Genomic DNA, 15,525 nt, shown 5'->3' on the forward strand with positions numbered 1-15,525 from the left:
GTAAGCATTTAGGTGGAATTCTGTCTTCCTGCCTTGATAGTGATTGTTAGCACCACCTCGTATCAGAAGTATTCTTAAAATGAAAGAAGGAAACTCCTTTTCATTGGCAGACCAGGAAGTGCTCTTGATTATAAGTGTTTTGGAAAAAGGTTTTAGATAACACTGTGGATGGAACATAAATTATTCAATAAGCCTGAAGATGTTTTTCTTTATATATTTGATTCTGGCTTGTGCTAATGCAGTTGATATTATGGTATTAAATTCCCTTGGTATTGTGTTTGTTTTCTATTGCTTCGGGTATTAACACATTTTTTGTCCTGTTCCTTCTCTTTCTCTTGCTTTTCTGTAAATCAGTTCAGTTGAAAATTATCATAGGCAAAGTACAGAGGTAAAACACTGGTGGAATGACTGTTTATTCGTAATTCTAGAATTCCTGAGATTTAAATTTGTCAGCTATCAGGAGATTCTTTACTTAATTGTTAATGTGCCATTTGTCACAGTAATTGAAATGGACAGCATGTGGTTGAAATTTGGTTTATCCATGTATTGGTCATTTTTGTCTAGCATTAGTCCACCAATAAAGTAGCTTGTCTTGATATAAGACTAAAATTTCTTTTTTATTTCAAAGGTTCCAAGCTTTTTTAGAGACTTATACTTTGATAAATCCTTGTAGCTTTTTTTTTTTTTTTAAAGATTTTATTGGGGAAGGGGAACAGGACTTTATTGGGGAACAGTGTGTACTTCCAGGACTTTTTTCCAAGTCAAGTTGTTGTCCTTTCAATCTTAGTTGTGGAGGGTGCCGTTCAGCTTCAAGTTGTCCATTTCAGTCTTAGTTGTGGAGGACGCAGCTCAGCTCCAGGTCCATTTGCCGTCGCCAGCCGCAGGGGGCGCAGCCCACCATCCCCTGGGGGACTTGAGGGGATGGCAACCTTGTGGTTGAGAGCCCACTGGCCCACGTGGGAATCGAACCAGCAGCCTTTGGAGTTAGGAGCACGGAGCTCTAACCGCCTGAGCCACCAGGCTGGCCCCGTAGCTTTTGTTTGTGGAATATTTCTGGACTACTAATCAAGATTTTAATCTGAGTTTCGGCTTATTGGATGATCTAATATATTGGAAAGTTGGCTTCTCTGACTGCTTAAGGAATTTTGCTTAGCTCATGTTGTTATAATGATAGCTAATATATTCATATTCATATACATGTGTACACACATACGTACATTTTTCATGTTAAATCCCCCTCACAAATGCGTTATCTTTATTCTACTGTATTTTCACATTGTCTGGATCCTTTTTTTTTGAGCACTGTTTGACGAATGTTTTATGTGATAGAAAATTATTTTAGTTTACCATTTGGTGAATGGGGAAAATCTGTGACTTGCCTTCCTTTTAGAGGCTTTGCTTAAAATGGTTAAAACAATATTGGATTTTACGTAGCTCCTTTTTAAGTATAAAAGTAAATGGGGACATTTTGATCAAGTTATCACCATTAGACTGATACCAAGATAAAAATTGTAAAGTCAATGTGCTAATTTGAAAATATTGGAACTTCTGTATTCAGTGCCTGTCTCGTGTCATACACATTAGGGACAGACTTTTCCTAGATCCAGCCTGTGGTCAACCACTTGTTTTGTAAATAAAGTTTTTTAAAACAGAGCTGCATTCATTATTTACATATTTTCTGTGGCTACTTTGACACTAGAACAGAGTTGAATATAATAGTTGCAACAGGCAATAGAGACGCTGTGATCTGCAATGTTTGCCAATCACTGCAGATATTATACATGAGCATTTTTTGTTTCTTTTGTCATTAGACTTTTTTAATTGAATAACTTTGGCATATAACATTGTGTAAATTTAAAGTATACAGCATGCTACTTTGACACGTTTATATATTGTAATACGATCAGTTGTAGCCATTTCTATTACATTACATAATTATAGTAGTACAATATTACTATCTATCTTCATTATATTGTGCATTTAAACTCTATGGCTTATTTATTACTTGTTACAAGTTTATACCCTTAAACACTATCAATCTTATCTCTCCCTATCCCCCCAACCTCCTAGTAAGCATCATTTTACTCTGTTTTTTTACAGGTTTTATTTTTTTTTATTTTTTAGATTCTGCATATAAATGATATCGTATAGTTCTTGTCTTTCTCTGACTTATCTCTATTAGCATCATATGCTCGAGGTCCTTCCATGTTGTCGCAAATGGCAAGATAGCTTTTTTTCTGAAGGCTGAATTATATTCCATTATATTCCATATATATTATACATAAGACAGTTATTTCACTTTTATATATTATATTTTCACAAATGTCTTCTGTGTCTTTTTCTCATGTTCTACTGTCAGCCCAAGAATGATTTCTTATTCGCCATTTTGTTCCTAGTACTCATTAGCGTGGTACCGAATGAATATTTGTTGAGTGAATGATGGTGTAATTACCTCACCCACACTGTATAATGTATATTTTTATTTCAACTATTCTGTGCTTTCTAGAAGGCAAATTCATTTAGAGAAATAAACCTCACACATCTTTTCTTATAGCCCTCCAGGGTGAAACTGCGTAGGTCCTGTTTTCTGACTTGGCAATCTATGCAACAAGGGGATAGAATTTCCTGCTGTAAATCTTATCAAATCCCTGATACAGAGTTTTGATCAATATTCATCATGAAACTCATCTGTACAATTTATATATTTTGTACAATATATATATTTATTTATGACCTTTGATTTTCGGTAAATTTGCTAATGAGGCAAGCATTCCCTATTCACATTTGGTGATAGATGTGTAATGCTCTGAGATAAATGCAAATAGTTTTCATCATTTCTGTTTTTTTCTCATATCTCATTTCTAGGTACAAGACATCTGTTTCAGCCATGACTGTCGCTGGGTAGTGGTCAGTACACTCCGAGGGACTTCCCATGTTTTCCCAATCAACCCTTATGGTGGCCAACCTTGTGTTCGAACACATATGTCACCACGAGTCGTGAATCGTATGAGCCGCTTCCAGAAAAGTGCTGGGCTGGAAGAGATTGAACAAGAACTAACATCTAAGCAAGGAGGACGCTGTAGCCCTGTTCCAGGTCTATCAAGCAGCCCTTCTGGGTCACCTCTGCATGGTAAACTTCATTTTCTCTTTCTCCAGTGAACCCTACAGTCCTTCCCTTTATCCTTAAGTTTAGAGATCTGGGATAAAATAAATCCATTTTTTTCTAATCTGTTCAGGCAAAGAGACAAGATCTTAGGCTCAGTTTGGACAGTCTTAATTTATTAAATAATTTAACAAATTGAAATCATTATAGTAATGGTGATCTTTATCATGCTACTTTAACTCCCTAACTCTTTCAGCATATACGGGATACTAGGTAGCATATTTACAGAGGGTGCCAAAAAAATGTATACACATTTTAAGAAAGGAAAACTGTATTAAAATTGTAGTACTCAATATATACCAATAACAAAAGATAAATACAAGTCACCTTTGACTTCTGCAATTACATAGAGGTGCTCAAAGTAGTTACCATCAGCGTCCAGACACTTCTGATTACGGCAAACTATTGCTTGAGCAACTATTGACCAAAATGTCCACTTGTATACATTTTTTTTTTGAATGTATGAATGAACCCTGGTATATGGAATATGAAGTTCGAGACTATTTTCATAAATTTAGAGATTGAACTCATATCTGTAGATCATTTCCAGAAAATTCCATTTTTAACCAGAATCAACACTCTGTAGCTCATTAAGAAATATTCATTGTTGGAGAATCATGGTCACGAGTTATGTGACCATGTGTATGTTAGAGCAGCATTTGCATTTTATTTGAAAATACATCTCTGTGGGATTTCTCCCAACATATTGTAGGAAAAACAACAACAAAAATAATGTATCTTAGAGGAAATAGTTGTGTAACTATCATCCCAGCCAGTAAATGAAACACTAGCAGAATTCCTCCTTTGTGCTCCTTTTCCATAAAAGTAAACCATGACTTTGACTTTTATGGTAGTTATTTTCTTTTTTAAAATAGTTTTCTCCTAAGGAAGTATCCTTAAATACTGTTGTTCAGTTTTATATAAATGGAATTACAGAGCATGTATATTTTGGAATATTAAGTTTCTTTAAAATATGTTTGTGAGATTAATCCATCTTGTTCTATGTAGGTTTACTTCATTTATTTCCATTGCTCCTAAAGATTCCATTGTATAATTATACTTCTGCTTATTTATTTATCCTTTCTACTACTATCGATGTGTATCTTGGTAGTTTCCAGTGTGGGTTATTATGTATAGTGATACAATGAAAATTTCTGTATTTGTTTCTTGGTGTAAATGTGTATTCATTTAGAAGTGGAAATGCTAGGTTACAATGTATGTATATCTTGGCCTTGGTAGATAATACTAGAGTGGTTTTACCATTTCATTCTCACTAGACTGACAGAAAATATTTGTTTATATTAGATGACACTTTTTCTAGTGCCCTGCAGATTCTACTTGACAGATAACCAATTTAGGTTTTTAAGAATAGGGAATTTTATATAGAGAGATTATTATTACTACAGAAAACAATATTTAGTTGATCTGAAATTCATATAATATAAAATCAACCATTTAAATGTTAACAATTCAGTGGCATTTAGTATATTCACAGTACAGTGAAATCACCACTTCTCCCTAGTTCCAAAACATTTTCTTTACCCCAGAAGAAAACCACATATTCTATAAGCAGTTACTCCTTACTTCTCTCTCTCCAAGCTCCTAGCAACCACCAACCTGCTTTCCATCTCGGTAGATTTTCCTGTTCTGGATATTTCACATAACTGCAATCATACAATATACGACCTTTTTGTTTCTGGCATCTTTCCCTTAGTGTAATGTTTTTGAGTTACAACCACATTGTACTATGTATCAGTACTTCATTCCTTTTTATGGCTGAATAATATTCCATTGTATGTATATACCATACTTTTTTATTCATCCATTGATACACATTTGGCGTTTCCACCTTTTAGCTATTGGAAATAGTGCTATGAACATGTGAGTGCAAGTATTTGTTTCTTTGCAATTCTTTTGGCTATATACCTATCTTTATTTGTTTTAGCTTCTGCTTGAACATATATTCTTTTGTAATACCTAATCAATTCTAGATAAGTATTTTCTGTAGGAAGTTTTAAGATAGACTGAAAAAATATAGGTAAATGAAATTGTGGGGAGAAATTGTATAACTCAAAAAAAAAATTTGGCCCTCTGTTTTCCCCTTAGATGATATTTTATGCTTTGGTCCTATTATTTGTAGAAGAGCAGTTGTTATTCATGTATATTGAACTTGAATAGTGACCCATGACCTTCAAGTTTGAAAATCATTTAGAATCAGTATTAGGAGAAAACAGTCATTTAATGAAGTATTTAGAATGTTTGTTTTTAAAGTTTAGAAAGCTGTTAGATATTCACATTTTCAGACATCTGCAAGAAATTTTACTTAATTACTTACATTTGTAAGTATAAATATTTTGTCATATAATTAGGTGATAGTATAGGTTCTTTGAGGACCTTTAACTTTGTGTTGAATATTTTCCTTTACTTAAATTTTTCCGAACACTTTATGGGGAGAGATTCAGTGTGCATATGGGAAGCTAGGTTGACCAGAGAATGAAATGTATTAGAAAAATTAGGAAGGATTTACAATACAGTCCTTATATTTATACAGCTTCAGAGAGTATTCTTTTGAGCTTCTCTTTTCTTCTTTCCTTATTAAGCTTTATACATACCAGATTCTGTGCTAGGCTTTGGGCATAATGTGCACCAAAAATTGCTACCTCTGTCCTGTGTATCTTCTAGTCCAAGGGAAAAGACAGATATTAAATGACTGTGAAAAAATACCTTTCAGTATGTTTTTGCTGTAGTGTGCAAAATGCAAATCAGTTAAGGATTTGTCATGTGTAAAAAAAAAAAAAAAAACCAAATAGTTGAACAGTAATACTTGAATTTCTGAGTAAAAATATACTCTTTTCTCTCAGCTTTATTGCTCTCACAGCACTCTTCATGTTTTTACATAAAGCAAACAGAAGACATCTCAGAGAGGAGATTATAGACAACACTACTGCTGCACTTATTCCCTTTTGAAAGCAAGGCATTTCAGATGGCATTTTCCTCCCTATAACACATATTAAAATTTTATTATGTTGGAATTTCACCCCATTACTCTGTGTAGTTTTTCTCATTTTTAAAGCACCGAAGTTAGAGTGATGGTCATTTTTCTTCATGTTCTTTTTGTATCTCACATGTCAAAACAAAATGGGCATTGTTGTTGGTTAGTTCTAAAAATGATGTATTTACAGTTTGTGTGGATAAACAGTCTTGATGCTGGTCAAAAACAATGTAAACTTTGAACAGGGAGGGATTCGTCTTGAAAATGAATCATGCTTCGTGGTATTACCGTTGTTTGTGTTCTTTTTAGCAAAGTAAAGGAAACTGTTAAATAACAGTTGATATAGGGATATTTCCTTTTTACTCTCTGGAGTCAGTCCAGTGTAGGTTAGGATTATTTTATCTACTTGCCATTTTTTTTTTTAACTTAACAGAGGATGTTTATTTATTTGAAATATATTCTCTCTAAATATCTCTTTCATTTCTGATCTTGTTGCCTGGACATTAGACTATGTGAGGGATTCTTAACTTAAGACCCATGGGCATGGATAGGAAAAAATAACATCTTTATGTTTACTATCCTCTAACCAAAATTAAGTGTTGCCATTCATTATGAATATAGACAACACACAGCAGTCACATTCCTAGTAGTTGTGATAATTGTCACCAATAAAAACGCAGATGTTTTCATATCACATGGTATATGAGATATATATCTTGAACTGTTTTGAATCACTGAAATACATTTTGAAATAATGTTCATGTTCGCCATAGCTTTGAAAGTATATATTATGTAATAATATTCTTGATTTTAATATTTATTACATATATTACTATAGCAGAATGTAATTTTTAAATATATTGATAAACTATACTTCAATATAGTTGGCTTCCTTTGTAACTCTATGTCTTTTATTTCATGCTCTATTAGCTTTATTCAGAGAGAGAGTCTACAGGCTTTCCTGGGCTGTCCAAGCAGTCCCTGGCCCCAGAATGATTAAGAACCCCATATCATCATTTCTTACCTCATCTGTTTCTGTGACATGGCCCAACCTTTTTTTTTTTTTTTTTTTAAACAATCACAAGTATTTCCTTTGTTAACCGTAAATATGATCTTTCACTTTTCTGCTTGAAGTCTCACTATACTTTTAGAATATTAGAGAAGGTCCTACCTTATTTCCAGCTTCTTGTCCCACCGCACCTAGATTTCTGTACCTTTCCCTGACTATGCCACATGTATTCATTTCTTTGCGTCTTTCCTATTTGTCTACTCTTCTCGGCTTGAAATAATTGTTACCCCTTGAATACCTTCTAAAACCCTACTTCATGTGATCTAGCTGAAAATACCATCTGTCTCGTAAGCCTTTCCTAAGCATCTCTTGATGTGTCATTTGTGTCAGCTGTGGTATTGATACTGTGAATGCACGTTGGTTATATTGTAATGTGGGACTTGTTAGTGGACATGCCTGTCTTTCCATTAGGATGACTTCCATGAAGACAGGGTCTTTCCCTGTCTGTATTTGTATCTTTGTACCTTGTATAGTATTTGGTAAAATGGAGACTCTAAGGCTTTGAGCCAAGTTTCCAAACATCTTTAGAAGTTTTTCTAATAAAACAATTTAGATAGAAATCATACTTGTCAGAATGAAGAGCTTTTCATTCATGGTAACATTGCTGTTCTTTATAAGATCTATAAAATATATTCACTTATTCAATAACTATTAGTGTTTACTATGTCCAGGCACTGTTTCTGAGCTCTAAGAATACAGCAGTGAACAAGAAGAAAACATCCCTGTTCCCGTAGAGCTGACCTTCTAGTGGAGTGATATGAACAATAAACAGGACAAATTGATAGATGATAGGTAGGTAGGTAGGTAGGTAGGTAGGTAGGTAGATAGATAGATAGATGGATAGATTTATGTGCTATGGAGGATGGAAGGGGAATAGGGAATGCCTGGAGAGGATTGCAATTTGAAATTAGTATGTTTCCTGCAGACCTTACTGAGAAGATATTGGAACAAAGATCTGATGGAAGTATGGGAGAAAGTCATGCAGGTATCTGGGTTACATGTTCCAGGCAGAAGGAACAGCTTGTGTTGAGTCCCTGAGCTGAGAATGTGGTTGGAGTGTTCAAGGAAAGGGAGGGAGGCCAATATGTCCAAAGCATAGGAGTGAGTAGAAGTACCGAGTAGAAGATGAAGTCAGGGAGGAAATGCGGCCTGATCATGTCAGTCTTTGACTTGAAATCAGAGTGAGATAGAGAAGCTGTGGAGTTTTAAGAATAAGAGTGACCTGGTAAGCCTCGCTTTGGCAGGATCAGAATGGAGATATATAATAATGCCCCGTCTGTAGGTTGACATGGGTTGAAGCCTACTGATACCTGTTTGGAGAGTATTGCAAAAATCCAAGTGAGAGAAGACAGGGCTTACTTACACTGAGTTGTTTACAGTGGAGATTCTGAGGAGTAATTGGATTCTTGATATATTTTGATGAGGGGCATCACGATTTCTGGTCTATTTTATGTCAAGTAGGAGAGAAGAGAAGAGGCAGAATGAGGAGTATGGCTTTTGGTTTGCACAACTGGAAGGATGGGGTTGCTGTCAAGTGAGATGAGAAACACAGGGTTAAAGCAGGTTTGAGGATAGGGACAGGATCAGGAATTTGGGACATGTTTCATTTACTTTCTATCATTGACAGCCTAGTGATGTTAAATAGGTAGTTGGTTTTATGAGACTGGAGTTTAATGGAAAGGACTAGCCTGAGGATAGATGTTTGGAAGGCATAGACAAAGCCAAAAGCTGAATGAGATCACCTAGTGAGGGAGTGAGTACTAAAAAACAAGAACATGAAGATGTCCGGGGACCGAGCCCTGGGGCCCTCCTACATGAAGTAGCCAGTGACATAGAAGGAAAACCACTGGTGAGAAATCCTAGAGGCCGAATGAAGAAATTTTTTTTCTGAGAAAAGAGTGATTAATGTATTTAATTCTGCTGATATGTCAATTAAGGTAAGGACTGAGAAAAAGAAATAATACCATCCAATTTAATAATGAACAAGACAGGTGACTTTGATAAGAGCAGTTTTCGTAAGCTGTAAGGGCCTGATAGGAGTAGATTTTAGTAAGAATGGGAAGAGAGACGTTGGAGGCTAGTATTGACTATTTCAAGGAGCATTGATATAAAGGGGAGCAGAAAAATGGGGAATAATTAGAGGGGAAAACATTGCTTATGTTTTCTCATGGAGATAGGAAATGAGGATGGTTGCAGGTATAGGGAGCTTTAAGGATAAAAGCAAAGGTCGGAAAATGGTCTTCTAGGGGCATGTAGGTAAACTTTGGCTGAATGAAGACACCATGTCTCCCACTGGTATTATGCCGCTAGCAAATTTAATTACAAGCCTTTGCTTTCCAACTTCAACACCTTGTCCTACACCTGAATTGCTTTCCATTAATTTCTTCAGGTAAGCATTGAAAGTGTCTTTCAAGCTCAGCTCAGCTCAGATGCACTTTCTCCCTCTTAACATGTCAAACTTCATGTATTTGCTTCTTCTGTATGCTCTTTATCAGTATTTGTTGCTCTCTACTTTCTAGCTATTATTTTTGATGCTCTCCGTTATTAAGGTATAACTTGGGGAAGCAGTGGGAGGACCTAAAGTCAGACTCCCTGGGGTGGAATCTATCCTCCATGACTCCCTAACTCTGTAATCTTAGACAAATTACTTAACCTACCTGTGCCTTAATTTTCTTTCTTTAAAATGGGGGACATGATATTACCTACCTTAGAGAATTACTGTGAGGATCAAAGCACTTTGAGTAGTGTTTGGCGCATCTCAACTACTCAGTAGAAGATTAGCTGCTATGATGAGTATCATTATTAATACTGTTTATTATTGAGGACATATATAGGATTGAGTCATTTTTCATATTTTTTATACAGTGTCTCTTACCCAGAAAACAGAATAAATGAATAATTTACTGAATAATGATGGACTCAAATAAAATTGTGACCTTATTGTATGTAGGCTTTTGTAGTATTTTGGACTCAGTATTGATAAGTTGACCTGACATTGTTTCTGAAATTATGGGCGATACCAGCACAAAACTGAGAAATGAAGGTAGTTTAATTTTTTTTCTTTTTCATCTGTTTTTGCTCACTTAAAGCCATACATCAGAAAATATAAATTAATTAATTCACCTATTTGATAAATTAATCCACCTATTCTTGAGCCTTTGCATTTCTTTATTTTGCAAATTAGTTTTCCAATTTAGATTCCAGAATAAGGCATTGATTCTGTGATAGGGCTTTTAAGGAATTTGTTTTTTCCTGTTATTTCTATTGAGCTAACAGAGGGATTTTGGATACTCTAGAGTTCCTGGAAGTGTCTCCTTTCCCATTAACTTATTGGTCCTCAGGGAGGAGTCATCTTTGAATCATAGCTTCTGGCATTTGAATTCCAGATTCTGCTTCTTCCAAATGGAAGTAGTTGATGAGACTCTGAGGCCTTCAGAGGGGGCCTCTGATTTCTTGGACTCAAAGCCTCCATGTTTTAGTAAAGTGCTTTTACATAACTGGTAGTATCACTTTTCTTTTTAGCATCTGAATGATGCATTCATTATACCACTCAGAAACTCTGTTTATAGGCTTTATTTGATGGTTTATTGTAATTACTTACTTTTGTTGATCAGTAGTTTTCTTGATACAGACCACATCACAATTGTAAATACAAAGCAACCACACGTTTCAGCCTTATATAGTTTCACCTACTTAAGACAATCAATAATAATGTGATGTTTCTTGACTTCTCTTTCCACATCAGTGTTTACTTGTGGATTGAAGTTTCCATTTGTGTGTTTTAATTTTTGCCAAGAAAAATCAATCATGTGCACTGTAGTTCTGCTTTAAATTTTATGCCTCATATGACACAGAGTATGTGTGTGTGTGTGTATGCATATATATGTATATATATATAAAATGGTATATGCATGTTAAATGGAAAGAAATCTTCTGTTAGGCTATCTTAATTTAGTACCTGGGTTTTACTGGTTACATGTACTTTATTGTTTTAGCTCAGATGAAGTTTTGTTTTTAATTGGTCGTTTTCAAATCTAATAAAAGTTTTCCTAGTGAATTTGTTTTCTTATAAATTCTTTTATCATCCTTTTAAAAATGCTGCTTTAACAGTATGCTAGTCTTCACACACACTGTACACCAAAATCATACATTTAAAAATATTTTCATGTCACTTCTTATTTCTTATAGCGGATGAGTTCTTCAGGAAAGTGGATTGAAAAGAGAGACCTGAAACAAGGTGCTTTCATTTAAGAAGCACTAATTGAAAAAAACCATCTATTAAATAAAGATAGCATAATTTTTAATAGACTATTTTATAGAGCAGTTTTAGGTTCACAGCAAAATTGAGAGGACAGTTCAGATAGCATAGTTGTTGAAGAAAATAAAATTACTTGTGGAGTATCTTTAAAATCTCTTTTATTGCCCCTAAATTATAGCTTAAAATTTAGTGCTATAAAAACGGATTAAACTCGATTTAAATATTTTATTTTTGTTTATTTCGTTTGGAATATGCCACTTTTTTTCTCTTGGAAAGTTTTCCCTTAAAATAAATGCCAGATAAGGTAGTGAGCAATTGAAGCTAATCTGGAATTTCTTGTTTTGCTTTTTGCTGCTTATGAAACATTTTGATTTTTTCTGTATTTTTTTACATTGGTAAATCATAGACTCCAGGTTTCAGTAGTTTTGTTTTTTAAATGGTTAATGAGACACGCCTCTAGAGGGCGATCTTTTCTAAACTTTCCTGTGATTGTATTCATGGCAATCCTGGCATGAACCTGGTGTACTGTGGATGTTGGTGTCTTATAAGGTCTTATAATAACCCAGCTTCCTTCTTACTATGTTTTCCATGATTTTTCCCCCCAAAGTCTTCTTAGAGAATTTGACTTTTGAACTATATTTCTGTCAATTAATATCCATTTTTAGTGCTCCATCCAGATACCAAGCTCCTGTAAATTCATGTAGGTAGTTGCATGGAGGCAAATTTTTAGTTAATCATTTAAGTAAGTGGTGTCTGCCTGTTCTAAACATTCCTTTCTTTGATTCTCTATATGTTGCTATTCAAGGACTTACCTCTGTACTTTATGGGACCAGAGTGATTAAACTCCACTATTGAGATGTTATTAGGGCTTATAGTTAATCTCTGCTTCTAATTTCTATTAAAATTTATTAGAGTTTTATTGTTTTTCTCTAGCTATTTAGTATAACTTTATCAAAGTAATACATGCATTTATTATAAAACCCAAATAATACCATACATTTATAATGAAAAATGGCAAACTCTGCCCTACCCTTCCCCCTACATCCCTCACCGGCCAGGTGTCATTCCCCAGAGGCTGTTCTTTCAATTCTTAATAGGTTCTTCCTTGCTGTTTTCCTTGTTTTGCTCCTTTCTGGAAATTATATTAGTTGGATAATGAATCTCCTACATTGAACCCCTGACTTTCTTTTCTAATGTCTATCATTCTATCTTTTTGTTTCACTTTATGAGAGTATCCCCAAGTTTATCTTCTGATCTTCTTACTGCATTTTTATTTTGGCGTCATATTCTTAATATAATGTATTTTGAATGTTTCTTTTATTATCACATTCTTATTTTATAGATGTAATATAATTTATCTCTTTGATAGTTATAATTTTTAAAACATATTTTCCTCCTTGCATTAGCTCTATCTCCTCTGAGTTCCTTTTTCTTTTCTGTTTCTTTTTGGTGATCATTATCTTCTGTATCAGAGCTATGGTTCTGAATTGAAATTGTAATTTACCTAGATAGATTTTAAAAAGTACTGAAATACGCAGGCCCAATCTCAGACTGATTAAACCAAAATATTGACCTGAATGTCTAGGTAGCCTTGGCTGATCAGTCTTATTTTATTTTGAAATTTTATTATTTATTCATTAATTTATTTCATGATTTCATTTTATTGAGCTAATCAACAAATCTATACTAAAGAACTTGTTGGAAGCTCTTTGTTGGAAGATCATATTAGCTTATAGGTTCCACTGGTCTATTAGGTGAGACTGACAATTTTATTAGGGTACCCCAATCAATACTATTTGTAGATCATTTCACTTAGACTGGTCAGTTTCCCCATAAAGGAATCCACTGTTGGGGGTGGTGTTGGCGTGATGGAGACCTTCTGGCAATAAACTTAGAAGTTAGTTTTCAAGGAGTTGAAGGAGTTACATTATTTTAGTTTACTGATTAGAATAACAAGAAGATTTGGTTTATCTATTTGCATTATTTTTCCAATGAGGAAGACAAGAAAATTCTGGTTAGGTTCCACTGAAATATTTTTTCGAAATTTAGTTTTAGAAAAAAAGGAGAGGGAGAAGAGTAGGAATTAGGCTTCTTAGGATACATAATGACCGGTGTCTGAATGACCCAAATAAACAGATATAGAAATGATCAGACTTGAGAGTAGCAGCCATGAGTAGTTTTGATCTTAAAATTTGAGCCGGAAGTAAAAATTAGACTGCTGACTTATAGTTTGTAAACTACAAAAGGGTAAAGAGAGTGGGGTCAGGGTAGTACACATACTGAGAAATAGAAACTATTATAGTTCTTACGATAATAGTTCTTAGCATAAAATGATGTTTAGATTGGGAGGAGGATGAGAAAAGGAAAGGGATTTAAGGTTCATTGGAAAAGTTATTAACATTGGATGATGTGTTTTTGCAGGTGAGAATATTGAAGCTAGAATGAGGCACAAGAGTGAAACCATTTTAGAATGGATAGAGTGGAATTAATGTGGGTATTATTAGCAGCTTCAGAAGAGACAGGCCATTCAATTTTCAGTGTTTAGAACCATCCCTAGTAGGGAATGCTTAATAAATGTTCACTTATATTTCACTCTTGCCTAATTTTGGAGTGGATTGTAAGGTGCCCACATTTGATAAAATCATGGATGAGAAAAACTATAAAATGACATTACTGATAAATGAATATGGTTTTCTGGTGATGATCCAGCTGATTTTAAGAAAAAGTGTTTCTGCTAAGGCAGAAGAATTACGGGGAAATAGAGTCAACATTTCTTAGGTGCCCAGATATGGTCATGATATCTCTCTTTGTGGTTTTCACTCTCAAGGACTTTCTAGCTAAAAGGAGCTTTTATGTACTGTAAATTCATGGTTTTGCTTTTGGAAAATCAGTTTAGAAAACAAGGACTTAACTATTTATTAATATTCATATGATGTATTTTGATTTCTTTCTCTTCTTTTTTTGTTTTTGGTGAACAATTCTCTCTCACAAATTTTTGATAGACAGCTACATTGGGTATGGGTTTCCTGTGTTCTTCATGAGCAGAACATGGAAACATTGTGATAGAATGATATTTAAATGTTTTTAAGCTGGAAACAAAACATATAAAAGGTTTTATCGTCTATGCTGTCAAAAATGCTGATTTGACCCTTTTGCATTATACTCCCATCTTTGTACGGTTGTTAAAATCTGCTGCTCTTTCCCATCTGAAGGAAATGCATCTTTGACACTTCTCATGACCTGAGTCATGATGCTGAAAGAGAGCCAGAAAATATCCTTAACAGTCAAGGGTAAAAAGAAGGCTTCCATGAGGTGGGGGTGGGGAGCAGGAAAGAGGTTGTAGGGAGAACAGCACCTTTGCTATTGCTAGTTTGGCTTATATCTTTTTGATTATTAGGAAAGTTGCTTACATTATACTACCGTAGTTGTTATGCAACAGAAAACACTTTGATATTAAGATTTATTTTTGCCTTCATGTTTAATGTTTAATGCATTTGAAAAAGACAAGTTCTGCAAATGTTAAATAATTGAGTCCTCCAGGTCTAGAAAATTACAACTTAAATCTGGCAATTATTTAATGTTTTATCTTGTTAAAGTGTCTGATTTTGAGACAGAACCAACTCTCAATTTTTCAACATCTTATATGTTTAACAGTGGAAGTAATAAAGTTATATTTGTTGAGTGATGCAGACAAGTTTCTATATTTTTTTCCATGAACAGTGAAGTGCTTTTGTTTGCTCTGTTGACATGATACAAAATTCATTGTGAGATAGCATGGGAGATCTGAGTGTAGGGTATTTTCAAAGAAAGAATTTCAGTGAGGATTTATTTATACTTTGGGGATATCTTTTAATTCCAAATTTGGTCTAAGAGATGCTAGATTATGGGGTTTTTAATTGTGGGGATTTTTCACATCTTTACTTCTGAGCACTTAGTCCCAAAACTCTGAGTTCAAGACAGAAGAGTGGGAAAATTTGAGGGTGCTTAAGTATGTTAGTTTTAGGAATAACTTTTCCTGTTAAAGTACGAGGCCTAAGATCTTT

At 34.3% G+C, this 15,525-nt stretch overlaps 1 protein-coding gene across 18 annotated transcripts in view; it reads left to right on the forward strand.

Annotated features, from left to right (window-relative positions):
• Positions 1 to 15,525, forward strand: part of BCAS3 (BCAS3 microtubule associated cell migration factor) — a 568,714-nt gene that overhangs the window by 237,189 nt on the left and 316,000 nt on the right. For 17 of the 18 annotated variants that reach the window (XM_081029000.1, XM_081029006.1, XM_081029003.1 and 14 more), the window contains one exon: positions 2,866 to 3,130. The exons of the other annotated variant lie outside the window; for it this stretch is intronic. In XM_081029000.1, coding sequence (XP_080885126.1) covers positions 2,866 to 3,130 — 265 coding nt within the window. The remainder of the gene's footprint in view (positions 1 to 2,865; positions 3,131 to 15,525) is intronic. 18 annotated transcript variants of the gene reach the window in all.

Source organism: Rhinolophus hipposideros (assembly GCF_964194185.1).
Source record: "Rhinolophus hipposideros genome assembly, chromosome: 20".
NCBI classification, from domain to species: domain Eukaryota; kingdom Metazoa; phylum Chordata; class Mammalia; order Chiroptera; family Rhinolophidae; genus Rhinolophus; species Rhinolophus hipposideros.